Consider the following 16289-nt stretch of genomic DNA (forward strand, 5'->3'; position numbering starts at 1 on the left):
GCCGCCAGGATCTCATTAATGGCCTGCTCACGCCGTCCTACCAAGGCACCTTGGGTAGACAGGGCGTGGTGGATTCTGTCCGACTCCGCGGGGTCCATGATGACCAGATCACTCTGTCGTGTCCCGTAGGGCCAAGGAGCAGAGCCAGACCCCAAAAATGCGGAGACCGAGTTGGGAAACCAAAATATAGTCTTTAATTGTTCCCAAAAACACAAAACACTCAGTCAAAACTGTACTGAGGGGGTGGACGGGCTGGAACGTCCTAGCAAGAAAACAACGCGAAATCACAGCCAAACAAAAGTGCAGAAACAACAGCTGGTCGGGAAATCAACTCCGACAAACAAAATCAAAATACTCAGCTGGTTCTGGTAACTGGCAGAGAACGGAACGGCTTCTTCAAAAACGCAGGGACTGGAACTGGAACGGGACCGGGAAACACGTACGGGAAGCATTCGGGTGATCTGGTAACTGACGGTGGAGACGGAGGGACTTTAAGCAGTGGGGTAATGGGGATGATGGGTTTCAGGTGCGTCTGTAACTGCCGCTCCGTTCTCTGCCACGCCCCCTGTCGAGAGAGAGAGGGAGAGGGGAGAATGAATGAAACCAAAAACCCCCTGAACCCCAACATATAGTACACAATAAAAACAGTGCAAATAGAGCAGAATGTTTCCATATAGGTATACTAGCGGGGTCACCTCTTTTCTGCGGCGTTCAGGGCCCTGATGGAGAGTGGGACAAAGGAGAATTTATATCTGTTTCTAGTGACCGGGGGGAGTGCCAGTCGAACACCTGATGGGAGAAGCTGGTATTCCTGATTTAGGGGATGATTTTCGTCCCTGCGAATCGACTTCGCTTTCTTCAGCAGGTGAAGCTGAAAAACTTCATCCAGACTGCTGAAGTTCACCCCGGCTACCTTCGATGCCACACGGACGATGTTTCTAAGGCAGTTTTTGTCCTTGATGGCGAGGTTACCATACCAACAGATAGCAGAGAACGTGATGACTGATTCGATGAAGGCACAGTAGAACATCTTCATCAGGCTCCTGTCCACCTGGAATTTAGCGAGTTTCCTCAGACAGAAGAGTCGCTGCTGGCCTTTCTTGCAGAGCATCTCAGAGTTTACAGAGTTTTCCTGTCTGCAGCGCCCTCTAGGTTTCACTCCCTCTTTGCTTTCTGTCTGCAGCACCCTCTAGGTTCCTGCTTTTCAGTCAGAAGGCCAGCATCAGCAGAATGGTTTTGGGAGAGCAGAGTCCTGACATCATCCTGCCCATCCACGTCTTGAGGAATGTCCGAGCTGTCAATTATGACCCGCTGGAACAGTTTGTCTACTGGCTTGATGGACGACAGAACATACGGAGGGCCAGAGATGATGGAGCCATGGTAAAAGTAGCCCTGAATCTCACACTGTTACAAATGGGTGGTAGTGGAGGTTAACTTTGACTATCGTCTGCTACGCTCATGGAAAGAAACAATTAGTTAACACTTTATTAATATTGTTGAGTTGCTCTAGGCCAGCCTTCTTTAGAAGATAGAGCCTATCTAACTACAGCGTCAAACATTTCCTGCAGCGAGTTCTGTGCTCGGAACAGCACCGTAACAAACGCTATGATGATCCAAAAGCCATGCACCCAGCTTTGGCTTTACTGCCCCAATATGTATATGTATATATATACACAATAATATGACAACTGTAAATTGGAAACAAATGTTATCTCCATCTTGAAAAAGTAGATGACTGACTGTTGCCTGGAAAAATCCCACTTTACACGGCTTGTTCTTCACAGATAGGCGTTCGTGGCTGAACGAGACAACAGCCATGTTTCACCAGTGATTCGCTTCATGCAGGCCTCCGGTTAGAGAGTAGAGGAGGAGAGAGCGAGGGGTCACAGCTGTTCAGCACAATCCATGGATGGGAAAAAGCAGATTACAATAAGAGATGCTACTTTTAGCAGTAGCATAGCCTATTGGTGTCAGAAGCAGTCTACTCAGGCGACTATGGCGCAGGTGGTTGAGCGCGTAGTCCTATGATCGAGAGGTTGGCGGTTTGGCTCCGGCACGTGTATGCTTTCGTTGTGTCCTTGGGCAAGACGTTTACCCACATGGCCTGTGTGAATGTATCTGCTGCTGCACCACTTTGTGGCAAAAAAAATTAATTTTAGCACTCTTCAGTGCTAAAATGTATAGAAGTTAAATGAGGCGTGTATAAATATGCTATTAAACAAATTGGCTAACTTCAAGGAAAAATCCAACTGTGACCTTTTATGACCTTACTGCTTTGACATCTAGGCTTCCATGATAGTGAGCAGCAGCGCTCAGTCATCAGACAACCAGCTTCATGACCTGAGCCTGGACATCTACAGCCGCCACATCTACTGGACCTGTGAAACAACTAACAGCATCAATGTCCAGAGGATGGATGGACACGCCGTGGGCATGGTCCTGAAGGATGACACTGACAAGCCACGGGCCATCGTGGTCAATGCTGAAAAAGGGTGAGCTCATTGTGTTTGCCCTAACAACGGGGCCCGGGGTTACTCATGGGCATGGCCTTGCATCCATAGCTACATAATGGTTATTCTATATCTCAACCAACCATATCTCACCCGTTTTGAAAGCATCGTAAAGTTGTGCAATTGTTTGTTTCTTTTAGCTTATTTTGTTACACATTGCGTGAACTTATATTTGCCACTTCCCCCACATCCACCCGTGATAGAAGGTTTGCCTCCTCTAGGGGTCATCTGTGTCTGAGGATACACTCTTAATGGTCCTTTCTGGGATACAGTTGATTCTGTCAAATAAAGGTTTGTTTCAAACAAGTATCGTAGGTCAGGACATGGATACAGGTCTGTATCTCCTCCTGCAGGTACATGTACTTCACCACTGTGCAGGAGCGCTCAGCTAAGATCGAAGGAGCCAGCCTGGATGGGACAGAGAGAGAGTCGCTGTTCACCACTGGTCTGATCCGACCAGTCGCTCTGGCTCTGGATACTAAACCGGGAAAACTGTTCTGGGTTGATGCTGATCTCAAACGCATCGAGAGCAGTGACCTCACAGGTGATTGATCACGTGAAGAATAAGTTCAAAGGATGAAGTGTCATGAAATTTATATTAATGTGCTTTTTAAATATAATGAATAGAGAGAGTATATGTAATAGTGAGGTAATCATCTTATCAGTGGCACATACAGAGTTGGATTGCACTTTCACCAGAAATTACTCATTGATGTTCTCCAGTATTACTTGACATATTATTTCAAATGTTTTCTTCCCTCTCCTCTCAACCCAGCTCACACACAGTATACAAAAACAGCAAAATGTCTACTACAATACACGTGATACAATTGTTCAATGAATTATTTACAATTCATTTAATTTTTATTTGTATTTTGCCAGATAAGCTGACAAATGCTAAACGTAAATACCGTAAGATTAATTACATCCATCTAAGCCAATCGGAGGTCACCGCAATTAATATTGAGTCGATGTGTAGCTTTGCCAAGACTATGTCGGACTCGACCGATCCGGTATTTACGTTGATTCGCATGTTAGATTTGGCAAATTTTTACTCCGGATGCCATTCCTGAAGCAACTCTCTGCATTTATCCGGGCTTGAGACCGGCACAAGGGAGAAACTGGCACGTTAATTCCTTGACTACGTTAATTCCTGCTAACCGCAAGACCCCACTACCCATGAGGCAGCATTTCTGCCCCCCAGTCTGCTTATGGACATTTTTGGACCCAACAGTAGGGTGGCATTTTGGGACCAGCATCATGAGTAAGGTAAGGTGGGGCTTGGCTGTTGAGGGCTTTAAAAGCAAGAAGAAGGAGTAATTTACGGAACTGTAAAGCAAGCAGGCACTGACATGGTTTGGTTGCTATCCAAAGTCATGATGAGATCAACCAAAACCAACCCTAACCCATCATTATAACCTACTTACATCAGTGTTGGTAACAGTACACTGTTTTCATGTATCTATTGCCCAGGAGCCAATCGCATTGTCCTCCAGGATTCTAGTATCCTGCAGCCAATGGGGCTAACAGTTCTGGGAGATCATCTCTACTGGATTGACCGGCAGCAGCAGATGATAGAGGTTGTTAACAAAATGACTGGAGATGGACGCACTCGCATACAAGGAAGGATATCGTACCTGACCTCCATCCATGCTGTGGACGAGATGGATCCACAGGAGTTTGGTACGGACCTCTGTTACTGCCACATGAGCACACAGACAGTCTGGGTGGATTCTTGTGTGCTTTTATTTTCAGTAGTGACTGTCTTTTTTCATTTTCAGCATCCCACCCTTGTTCCCATGACAATGGGGGCTGCTCCCACATCTGCATTGCTAAAGGTGATGGCACACCTCGCTGCTCCTGTCCCATGCAGCTAGTGTTACTGCAGGACCTGCTACACTGTGGAGGTGAGTGACCACCCGCATCACCATGAGCAATGTGCTGACAGACAGGAAGACAGTTCAATGTGAACTGGCTTCAACATGTAATCATGTTTTCATTATTCCACCAGTAATTAAGAAAAAGTACACAATACTTGAGAAACACTGGTCCAAACTCCAAAGCATCTCCCGCGGTCACACAGTGGGTCAAGCAGATACAGAAAGTTCTGCATAACACTTCTCGAAATGACAGGAATGACCAAACCGTATGGATTTTTGTCAGGCAGTTTTTTTTTGATGATCTTGATCTTGACCCCTGAACTTTTCGGACCACTGGTGTTGAGATAGCTCCCCAGTAACGAGCAGTCCACATGGTTTCTTTTCACTGTCCCAAAGATTTCCATCTTCTTGCACAGGCTGTTATCACATGAAGGCCTCCTCCCTCTCAACAGCCTTTCTTTTACACATCTGTCTCTTCTCTCCCCCAGAACCTCCCACCTGCTCCACAGAACAGTTCACGTGCTCCACAGGAGAGATTGACTGTATTCCTATGGCATGGCGTTGTGACGGCTTCCCTGAATGTGACGACAGCAGCGACGAGGAGAACTGCCCCATCTGCTCTGCCTTCCAGTTCCAGTGTGATAAAGGAGGCTGCATCGATGCTCAGAGACGCTGCAACGGTGAACCAGACTGTGCTGACCACTCTGATGAGCAGGACTGTGAGAGTAGGTTTTGGTTTTTCTGATTGTTGTTCTTCCAGCATACTTCAAATCACCACAATTATTGTTTGTAGCCCTACGTGTCAACCACCATATGACATGTAGCTGGTAACCACTCTATTTAATTATATTTTTTTCTTTATGACGAGAAAAAAATATAATTAAATAGAGTGGATCTATTTAATTCTACTTAATAGAATTAAGTAGAATGGGATGCACCAGGGATCAGCTCTGAGCCCCTTTTTGTTTGCCATGGTGATGGATAGACTAACAGATGAGGTGAGACAGGAAGCTCCTCTGAATGTGATGTTTGCAGATGACATTGTGATCTGCAGGTAGAGGAGAATCTAGAGAAGTGGAGGTCTGCTCTAGAAAAGAGAGGGATGAAGGTGAGCAGCAGTAAAACAGAGTACATGTGTGTACATGAGAAGGTCCCAGGGGGGACAGTGAAGCTACAAGGAATAGACGTAAAGAAGGGAGAGGACTTCAGGTACCTCGGGTCAACAGAGCAGAGTGATGGAGAGAATGTGGAAAGGAGGTGAAGAATCGTGTGCAGGCAGGCTGGAACGGGGGGAGGAAAGTATCAGGTGTGCTCTGTGATAGGACGAAGGGACAGGTCTACAAGACAGTGGTGAGGACAGCCATGATGGACGGCTCAGAGACAGTGGTGAGGACAGCCATGATGGACGGCTTAGAGACGTCGGTGAGGACAGCCATGATGGACGGCTTAGAGACAGTGGTGAGGACAGCCATGATGGACGGCTTAGAGACAGTGGTGAGGACAGCCATGATGGACGGCTTAGAGACGTCGGTGAGGACAGCCATGATGGACGGCTTAGAGACGTCGGTGAGGACAGCCATGATGGACGGCTTAGAGACAGTGGTGAGGACAGCCATGATGGACGGCTTAGAGACGTCGGTGAGGACAGCCATGATGGACGGCTTAGAGACAGTGGTGAGGACAGCCATGATGGACGGCTTAGAGACGTCGGTGAGGACAGCCATGATGGACGGCTTAGAGACGTCGGTGAGGACAGCCATGATGGACGGCTTAGAGACAGTGGTGAGGACAGCCATGATGGACGGCTTAGAGACAGTGGTGAGGACAGCCATGATGGACGGCTTAGAGACGTCGGTGAGGACAGCCATGATGGACGGCTTAGAGACAGTGGTGAGGACAGACATGATGGACGGCTTAGAGACAGTGGTGGGGACAGCCATGATGGACGGCTTAGAGACGTCGGTGAGGACAGCCATGATGGACGGCTTAGAGACAGTGGTGAGGACAGCCATGATGGACGGCTTAGAGACGTCGGTGAGGACAGCCATGATGGACGGCTTAGAGACAGTGGTGAGGACAGCCATCAGTTCAGTTCAGAGCTTTATTGTCCCACAAGGGGAAGTTTGCTTTGCAGCAGAGGTCACAACAACAACAACAACGTCACAGGACGACATGGAACATGTAAAGTAAAACAACAATAAAAACAACCTTAAAAAAGAGACATAAATCTGTCCTCTCTGGGATGGAGGCCCTAATGAATAAAGTGCTGCTTAGCAGAGCAGACCAGTGAAGGTTAGTGCAGGTTAAGAACATTTATTGCACTTGAGACAAACAAAAATTTAAATCTGTTGCTCTTTATCCTGGGGAGTTTGTACCTCCGCCCAGAGCGTAGAAGAACAAACTCCTCCAAGAGAGGCTGATCCGAGCTGGACAGAACCGACCGTGCCTTCGGCGACACCTGCTGGTCAAAGATCTCAGCCAAGGAAAGCTGCTGTGAGCCGATGGCTTCACTCGCTACCTTCACAATGCTGGACAAACTGATTTGCATAACAGGAAATTATACAGAAGGTTAAAATGGACTTTATAAAAGCCATGATGGACGGCTTAGAGACAGTGGCTCTGAAGAAAAGACAGGAGGCGGAGCTAGAAGTGGAGGAGATGAAACCGTATGCCAGGTCTTCATCTGGGAAAGGCCAATGAGCCAGCCCGACGTTGAGCTGATTCAAGACTGTGCATTGGCTGGTTGGGGTGAGAGCGGGCAATGGGGGAGGTAAATGTATTCCCTTGTTAGAAAAGCAAGGCATCGTTTTTGAGCGTGTGAGAGAGCAGCGTATTCGCCCTTAAAACATGATTTGCATTCTTTTTAAAATGTTTGCACAGCGTATGTTAACTTCTGTTTTGTTTCTTTTTCTCCGCCAGCCATTTGCCACCCTCACGAGTTCCGCTGTGGTGACAACCAGTGTATCACTAAGAAACGACAGTGTGACAATTACTCCGACTGTCCTGATGGGGCAGATGAGCTTGCCTGTGGTAAATGGCACAATGGCCGTTGACCCGTGCTTCTTTGCCTTGTCTCAGCTCGTCACTTATCCATCTCTTGTACTTCCTCTAGAGTTTGTGTCTCCTCCTTCCAGCGGCATCCCCAACGCTGGCCCGAGCACCGTCGGCCCGGTCGTCGCTATCATCCTGCTGGTCTTAGTGATCGGGGGAGCATATTTCGTCTGCCAGCGTGGGGTGTGTCAGCGCTACAAGGGTCCCAGCGGGACATTTCCTCATGAGTATATCAGTGGTACTCCACATGTACCCCTTAACTTCATCACGCCCAACAGCTCTCAGCACGGAACCTTCCAAGGTGAGATTGATTGATTGATTTGAGAGGATAAATCCCTTGAGATGAAACTATCTCGTTTTCAAGAGTGTCCTCAATCAGAACAGACATGCATAAAACAAAGAAACACTCTACTGACACACAAACATGCACACACGGCTCTCAACTGTCAAAGAAAGAAACAATGATAGTAGTAACATTACAAAATCATACATAAATCACAGAACAAAACAGAGTTAAAGCAGCTGCCAGCAGTCGAGCATTTTCAAACATCCTATAAGAGCTTATCGAGCGGACGGATGACGGGAGACAGCCCCAATCAGCAGGAGCTTTGACTCTAAAGGCAAATTCCCCTATTACTGCTAAATGCTAAAAACGTTTGGTCTGCTGACGTAGACTATAGGAAGAACCAAATGAAATTAAATATTGTTTCAAATAATCTTCTTAACTGAGATTAATGCGTTTAAGGATGGAGTAGGAATAGAATAGAAAGCCTTTACTGTCATTGCATAGTGGATATTTAACGAGATTAGGAGGACAGGACAGGACGGTTGTTGGAGATGGGTTCTATAAATGAATCTACACAGGCTATTATATACGACATTAACTGACTGAAGGAATCTAAAATAGGAAGTATTAATTGGGGGCGGCTGTGGCTCAGTTGGTCGAGTGGGTCGTCCAGTGATCAGTAAATCAGTGGTTGAATCCCAGCTCTGACTGTCTGCATGTCAAAGTGTCCTTGGGCAAGACACTGAACCCCAAATTGCTCCCAGTGGGTCTGGCAGCACCTTGCATGGCAGCGGTCGCCCACTGGAGGGTGAATGTGTGTGTGAATGGGTGAATGGGTGAATGTGAGGCCTCATGTAAAGCGCTTTGAGCACTGCTAAGTTGGAAAAAGCGCTGTATAAGTGCAGAACATTTACCATTAATTGTGTAACAATTATTTTCCTAACAATTTATTGACTGATAAAGCAATTTCAAACAATAAGTGATTTTATTAGTAACAGAAACAGTGACAGTTAAAAGATAGTGTGGGGTCCAACCATGGACTGAGATATTTGAATTGCTCAACTAATACAATTGGAGATTTATCCAGAAATGTAAGGCTAAGTAAACATGCTGATGTAAGACTTATGTTTTTCTGAAATAACATTGAGTGAGATTTAGATTTTTTAAGAATAAGTTTATTAGCTTGAAGCCATGAATGTACTCTGTCGAAATCGCCCCTGTGCTCATGTGTGGCTTCGGGAGCTATAAACCTTGATCTGGGCTCCTGATCAGTGTCCAGATGTTTGTGATCTCAAGGCGGAGGCATCGGTCCGTTCTCAGGTGTGTGAGGTAGTGGAGAGGCGACCACACCACAGCATTGCGAAATTGGAAACTGGAAATTGGTCAGCACTGCCGTGCACTGAATACTGATAAGGAAACCGTTATATTAATAAAAGGTGAAATGGTGATAAGGCGACCCCACTCCACATTTACCAGACGTAAACGGTCTGGTTAATGCCGGCGAAGGAAAGGGTCTCCTGGGAATCCCTCCAGACAAAGTTTCGGCCAGCTCACGTAACAAATTTCATCGGCTTTTAATCACACTGAACCACATGAGTGTCAGAAAAGGGTTTGTTTACCATGTGTCAAGAACCTCATTACATTGAAGTGAAGTGAATATCGGTAATATTAGGTTTTGTGCAATAAATACTAGTATTGTCGGCATAAAGTTGGATTTTACAGTCTGTGAGGGGGGGCATTTATAAAGTTTAAAAATAATAGAAGACCAAGTGAAGAGCCCTGGGGCACACATCTATCTATGGATTGAAAATCAGAGTGACTAGAAATGAGATGCATTGGTGATGAAGACATGAGTTAAACCAAAGAAGAGAAGACTTGTCAAGACCGACAGTATGCATTTTATCGAATAAAAGGATGCCATCCCTGCCATTTTGGCCAGTCTGCAGTTCACCTACAGCAGGGGTGCCCAAACTCTTCCATGGAGGGCCGAGACACCCCAGGCTTCCTTTCCAACCATCTCTTTAGCAGCTGATCTCAAATCTCTGAGCGCCTTCTCAAATTGAAGGAGAATCAGAAGTGGTTTATTGCCATTGTCAGTGAGGGTTCACAGACTAGGAATGTTTCTCGGTGAAGTCGTGCTACATCTAACATTAATGACTAAATACAAAAATACAAAAAACATACAAGTACAGACACATCAAAAAACAGCAGCAGCAGGAGTGGGTGCACAGATGTGTATTAACAGCAGTAAAACTAACACAATCACGCAGTGCAAACAGAACAGTGCAAGTTACCAGTAGTAAAATGTTCATGAGTCCGAGTCAGAATTATCAAGTGTTCATGAGTCTTACGGCTGAGGGAAAGAAGCTGTTCTTGTGGCGGGAGGTTCTGGTCCGGATGGACCGTAGCCTCCTGCCTGAGGGGAGAGGGTCAAAGAGTCCATGTCCAGGGTGAGAAGGGTCGGCTGTGATCCGACCTGCACGCCTCCGAGTCCTGGAGACATACAGGTCCTGGAGGGACCTGTATGTCTCCAGGACATTGTCATTTTGCATCAGTGGTGTAATTTATTTTAGATTAATTGTTAGTTTGCATCGGCGGTGTAAAATCATTCGGCCCGAGCGCCTATCCTAGGCGTAAGGGGCTATTGCTTTTGCAACGCAGAAGACGACAAGTTGACGAGCGCAGCTCGTCAACCCTCGGCATCCAACGTTGCCATACTGTTGAGGACGACCAACACACTCACGCACACACACACACACACTCAACAGCACACACACACACCCCGACACTAAACAACACACACGCACACACACAGAGATCCTCAAACACGAGTTGACGAGCGCAGCGAGTCAACCATCGGGCGACCAACACACCCACGCCCACACCATACGACACTCAACAGCACACACACACACCCTGACACTAAACAACACACATACAGACACACACAAACACGAGTTGACGAGCGCTACGAGGGCTACGCGTCTGTGCCCCCACAGACGCGTGGCCCTCGTCGAGACCATTCCGAAAATGTATTTTGTGTAAAAATCGCATACTCAGAAAGAAAGTTCTATTGTTTTTGCAAAAATTCTTTATTCTTCTTTTTTCTTTATTCTTTGTTCTGCTGTTTAAACGGCAATTTGACCCCCTGAACATGCTCGAAAACTCACCAAACTTTGAACCAAGCTCAGAACCGGCGAAAAATTAATTATTTTATGTGTTTCAAAATTGGCCATGAAAAAGTGGCGCGCCAGCGCCACCTACAAAAATCACAATGCATTGTGCCTATGGGGGGTCCGACGCCAACTTTGTCGGACAGCCACGAAATTCGGTACACACATGCGTCAAGTCAGGGCAAAAAAATAATAATATTATGGCCACGCCCCCAGACACACAGGAAGGCGGCCATATTGGATTGAAACTTAAAAACTGCTGAGTCAGCGTTTGCACAAACACACTCCAATCAAAACCAAATTTTAAACACTTATTGACCCTTCCTACCTGGACACTTTAAAAGGGAAACTTTGACAATCGGCCTTACAGCGCCCCCTAGAGAACGATAACAAAAATTGAATGGGAATTAAAAAAAATTGTTTGCCAGAAATTATTGAAACTTTCCAGAAAATTCCCCCATGTGGTCCCGATCAAAAACCCCACAATCGTAACCATGTTGTTGTTTTTACGGTGTTGCCGTGGCAATGGCCGGCATTCCCCATGTTAATCAAATGAGTGCGACACAAAACAATCACCAATCTTATGAAAATGACATATTAGCATGGAAACGTCCCAAATTTGCCACATACATTCTCACACACATGCCGGTTGAAAAGGTCAATGACACCCAGGCTGCATTTTTTACGCTGTTGCTATGGCGATGGCAACCCCTCCTATGGGGAGGGGTCCGACGCCAACTTTGTCGGACAGCCACAAAATTCGGTACAGACATGCTTCATGTCAGGGCAATTTTTGGCCACGCCCCAGACACACAGGAAGGCGGCCATATTGGATTGAAACTTAAAAACTCCTGACAGCAGATGGCCATGTAATCCAAATAACGATTTGACTAAACTGTGAGCTACTAATGCAGCTCAAATCTAAACACTTGTGAAGCACTCAGGACAAAAGCGGCGTGCGTCGGCGGGCCAGCTCAACGGCCTGTCGGCCGGCGAGGGCCTACAACGCCGCTTGCGGCTTTAATTTTATTTTTCTAATGTTACGTTGCATCAATTGAGTTATTGAATATTGGTTTTATTTTTATTTTTATTTGTATTGTTAAATTTGTATTGTTCATTGTGGATGATTTATGTACAAAGGACTTTCAACGGAAACAAGACCGCAAGGGCTTTTTTGAAATGCTCCTCTTAGACAGGATGTTTGACTTTATTTGTACTGTAATACATACTACTGTGTGACTGTACTTGTACTGTAATACATGCTACTGTGTGACTGTACTTGTACTCTAACATTCTATCTAATAAATATATTCATTCATTCATTCATCTAAAATAAATTACACCACTGATGCAAAATGACAATGAATGGCAATAGTTTACATAAATTACAATAAATTACTAAGGCAATTAATATGTGCAACGTAGGTGTTGTTTAGTGTGTGTGTGTGCTGTTGAGTGTCGTGAGTGTGGGCGTGAGTGTGTTGGTCGTCCTCAACAGCATGGCAAAGTTGGATGCCGAGGGTTGACGAGCTGTGCTCGTCAACTTGTCGTCTTCTGCGTTGCAAAAGCAATAGCCCCTTATGACTAGGATAGGCGCTCGGGCCTAATGAAACCAATATTAAATTGCTCAATTGATGCAAAATAACAATAGAAAAATAAAAATAATTTTACACCACCGATGCAAACTAACAATACATTTAAAATAAATTACACCACAGATGCAAAATGGCAATGAATGACAATAAATGACAATAAATGACAATAACTTAGAACAGTGTTTCCCAACCTTTTTTGAGCCGCGGCACATTTTTTACATTTACAAAATCCTGGGGCACACCACCAACCAAAATGACACAAAATGACACTCCAACAGTACATATTATATTAGATGACCTTTATTATAATACATATAGTTAATAATACCGTTTTTTAATGTATTTATACTTAGTGGGAAACCTGGGGCTGTTTCGGTGAACACAAAATGAAGACACACACGAAGCTCTTCCTCAACAGCTGTATTAATGCTCCTCTTAGGAGCATTAATGTATAGGAGGAACAGTAACGGCCCCAGAATGCTGCCTTGAGGAACCCCACAGCTCACCGGGAGGGACGAGGACAAGGTTCCGTTTATGTCCACCATTTGTTCTCGTCCCTCAAGGTACGATTTCATCCAGTTTGTTGATGTGCTATCAAAACCAATCGCCCCTAGTTTATTCAATAGGATTGAATGGTTAACGGGGTCAAAGGCCTTCTGGAGGTCCAGCATGACCATGCCGCAGTATTTGCCCGAGTCTACTTCACGCTTGACGTAGTTGGTCAGATATATGAGGCACGTGTCAGTGGAGTGGGATGTTCTGAAGCCCGATTGGAATTCAAAGAGCAGGCTATGCTCGGCGAGGTAGCGGTTGATTTGCTCCTGGATTATTCTCTCCAAGACCTTTGAGATGGAACAAAGGATGGAAACAGGGCGGTAGTTGCCAGGTTCTAATTTTTTTTTTGATTCAGACAACTTTATTTATCCCAAGGGGCAATTCAGTTTAAGCAGTCTACCAGACCATACAATACAACCAATACAAACATAATAAATAAATAAAAATATATATATATATATACCGGTATATATTAAAAAAGACTCTCAGTATATGGACAAATGCTCAGTAATGATGATGATTATAATGCGTTTTTAGAAGAGTTTAACAGCCTAATGGCAGAAGGAACGAACGACTTGGAGTAACGATTTGTTCTCCTACAGGGGGCGATAAAGCGGCGACCTGAGGGCAGTAAAGCAAACTTGGAGCTCAGGATGTGGTCATGTTGGGAAATGATACATTTGGCCTTATTGACCACCTGTTTTTCCCAGAAGGAGCGCAGATCTCTCTGCAGAACTCCGATTATTTTGGAGCAGATTATAACTAAGCTATTTAAACTGTTTTTGTCTTTGACACACAAACCATCAAACCAACAAACAAAAGAAAACGTCAAGAGACTCAATAAAAGACTGATAGAAAATAGTCAGCATTTTGTCACAGACGTTAAAAGACTTCAACTTCCTCAGTAAGTAGATCCTTTGTTGACCACGTTTAACAATGTTCTCAGTGTTCACATCAAACTTGAGTTTGGAATCGAACACAGTTCCTAAATACTTATACGTGCCAACAATCTCGACGTCTTTACCATTAATAAACACAGTTTTTCCTAAAATTGACAATTACCTCTTTTGTTGTGGACACATTGAGGTCAAGGAAGTTGTCATCACACCACTCAATGAATGCAGGCAGGACACTAGCATGGTCTGACGCTGAGCCTTGAAGAAGGGATAAAAGTGCTGTATCGTCAGAGAATTTCACCAGGTAGCTGGTAATTTGTTTCCTTTTTTATATATATAGCGCCGTCTTGAATTCCTGTGGGACGTGGCACTGTGTCACCTGGGTCTCCCCCTTTGTGAAGTCCAAAAAGATCAATTAAAAAGTCCGGCCAAAGGAAACGAACAAATAGCACTACAAGATCAGATGCGGAGCGGTGCTGTGCTTCAGGAGGTAAGGCTTGAGTTGTTGTTTACCTGTTGTTGTTGTGTGTGTAGGGATCTCCTGTGGGAAGTCAATGATGAGTTCAGTCAGCCTGATGGGCAGCAGCGGTAGCGGGGCACCGCTCTACGACAGGAACCATGTGACTGGAGCCTCGTCCAGCAGCTCGTCCTCCACCAAAGGAGTGTTCTACCCTCAGGTCCACACACACACACACGCTCACACACTGCTCTTTCCTCTCTACAGTCAAATAACATACTTTCTGATTGTAGATACTGAACCCGCCTCCGTCCCCAGCTACTGACCGCTCTGTGTACAACACGGAGCCTTTCTGCTCCTCCAACAGTCCATCTACCAGCAGATCATACAGGTAAAGCCATGTCCCTCACAGACATATATGGACACGAGACATTTAGTGTCCCAGTAGTGGACCAGAACCTTGAGTAGCTCCCAGTCTGTAACGATGATCTGTCTGAGATGAAGCACGTTCACCTGAACCCTGTTCTAAAGTAACAGTCTCCTCCCATCAGAGCCTACCACCCAGTCAGCGGCGCTGCTCCGCCTACGACGCCCTGCAGCACCGACGTCTGTGACAGCGACTACACCCCTCACCACCCCCCACCTGGGCAGTTATCATCAGGGGATCGCTGGAAGGTTGCCCATGGCGGCCATGGCAAACACAACAAATACTACATGGATCTTAACTCAGACTCAGACCCCTATCCTCCACCCCCCACCCCACGCTCCCAGTACATGTCGGCAGAGGAAAGCTGCCCCCCATCCCCTTCCACTGAACACTCCTACTTCCACCTTAGCCCCCCTCCTCCCTCGCCATGCACCGACTCCTCGTGACCTGCCTGTGAGGAAGGAAGGAATGACGTAAACCTGCTACATGTAACCACTCGTGCCAACTTCAACGCCCACTGCTGCGTTCTGTCAGCTGGCTAGGGCCACCTGCGCTTGTCGAGTTCCTACCGTCTCTACGTTTGATCATTCCAGTCATCCAGGAGCTCAGTGTGGAACAGTTCTATGTCGTCCAAATGTCTTTCTACATGTGTTCACTCCTGGTTAGTTCAAGGATTGAGGCCCTCTTTGTGTTGAAGCAGGACACAAGAAGAGACAAATAAAGTCTGATGCTCCCTTTTAATTCCATTCCATCAAAAAAAATCCCCCGCCGAAATGCTTCACCCATGCGCCTCCGGCCTACTCCTTCCTCACAGCATCCAGAGTCCAGACCAGTTGCAGGACTGTATATAGTGTTAAAATAATATGAACAAAATCAATCAGAGAAGAAGTTATTGTAGTATTTTATTCACGTTGGCTGATTCCAGACGTCAGAGGACAGATGGTTGAGTGGATCCAGACGGCAATGGTGGATGGAATGTAGTGAATGTGTTTGCATGATATAATAAATTCGGTGAATTTGCAGATTACAACTGAATACATTTGTAGAAGTATGAATGAATGGATGCAATCGGGCCAAGATTAAGGTGTGAAAAGTCTTCTAAGCTTTTTTCCTCCCTCATATTGCAGATTGGAAATGATTTGTAGTTTTGCGGAGCTAGATTAGAACTTTCCCTGTTCGACAAAAATACAAATCTGCCAACAGTCCCTTTGATTCACCCCAAGAAGTCCCCTCAGGACATTAACACTAGTCCACAATGGTGAGGAAGGTTTAGGTTTGGTCCACTGGAACCACTTCCGTCACATTTACACTTCCCTCATTTACTTTCCTTTACTTTACTTTGACGAGCTCCGTGCTCTATTGTCAGCGTGGTAATGGGAAGCTTTCTGCGTCAGTTGAAGTTTATCACATAGCACATGTTATAACGCTGATAATAGAGCACGGAGCTCGTCAGAACGCC

At 45.7% G+C, this 16289-nt stretch overlaps 1 protein-coding gene across 1 annotated transcript in view; it reads left to right on the plus strand.

Moving 5' to 3' along the window:
- Nucleotides 1-15664, plus strand: part of LOC137893574 (low-density lipoprotein receptor-related protein 5-like) — an 85159-nt gene extending 69495 nt beyond the window's left edge. The window contains exons 17-27 of the mRNA XM_068738985.1: nucleotides 1184-1380; nucleotides 2287-2492; nucleotides 2864-3054; nucleotides 3984-4193; nucleotides 4292-4417; nucleotides 4879-5115; nucleotides 7310-7420; nucleotides 7503-7742; nucleotides 14481-14623; nucleotides 14697-14794; nucleotides 14955-15664. Of these exons, the coding sequence (XP_068595086.1) occupies nucleotides 1184-1380; nucleotides 2287-2492; nucleotides 2864-3054; nucleotides 3984-4193; nucleotides 4292-4417; nucleotides 4879-5115; nucleotides 7310-7420; nucleotides 7503-7742; nucleotides 14481-14623; nucleotides 14697-14794; nucleotides 14955-15276 (2081 nt within the window). The 3' untranslated portion in view covers nucleotides 15277-15664. The remainder of the gene's footprint in view (nucleotides 1-1183; nucleotides 1381-2286; nucleotides 2493-2863; nucleotides 3055-3983; nucleotides 4194-4291; nucleotides 4418-4878; nucleotides 5116-7309; nucleotides 7421-7502; nucleotides 7743-14480; nucleotides 14624-14696; nucleotides 14795-14954) is intronic.
- Nucleotides 15665-16289: the final 625 nt, after the last annotated feature.

The sequence above is a fragment of the Brachionichthys hirsutus genome, chromosome 5, assembly GCF_040956055.1.
Source record: "Brachionichthys hirsutus isolate HB-005 chromosome 5, CSIRO-AGI_Bhir_v1, whole genome shotgun sequence".
Classification (NCBI taxonomy): Eukaryota; Metazoa; Chordata; class Actinopteri; order Lophiiformes; family Brachionichthyidae; genus Brachionichthys; species Brachionichthys hirsutus.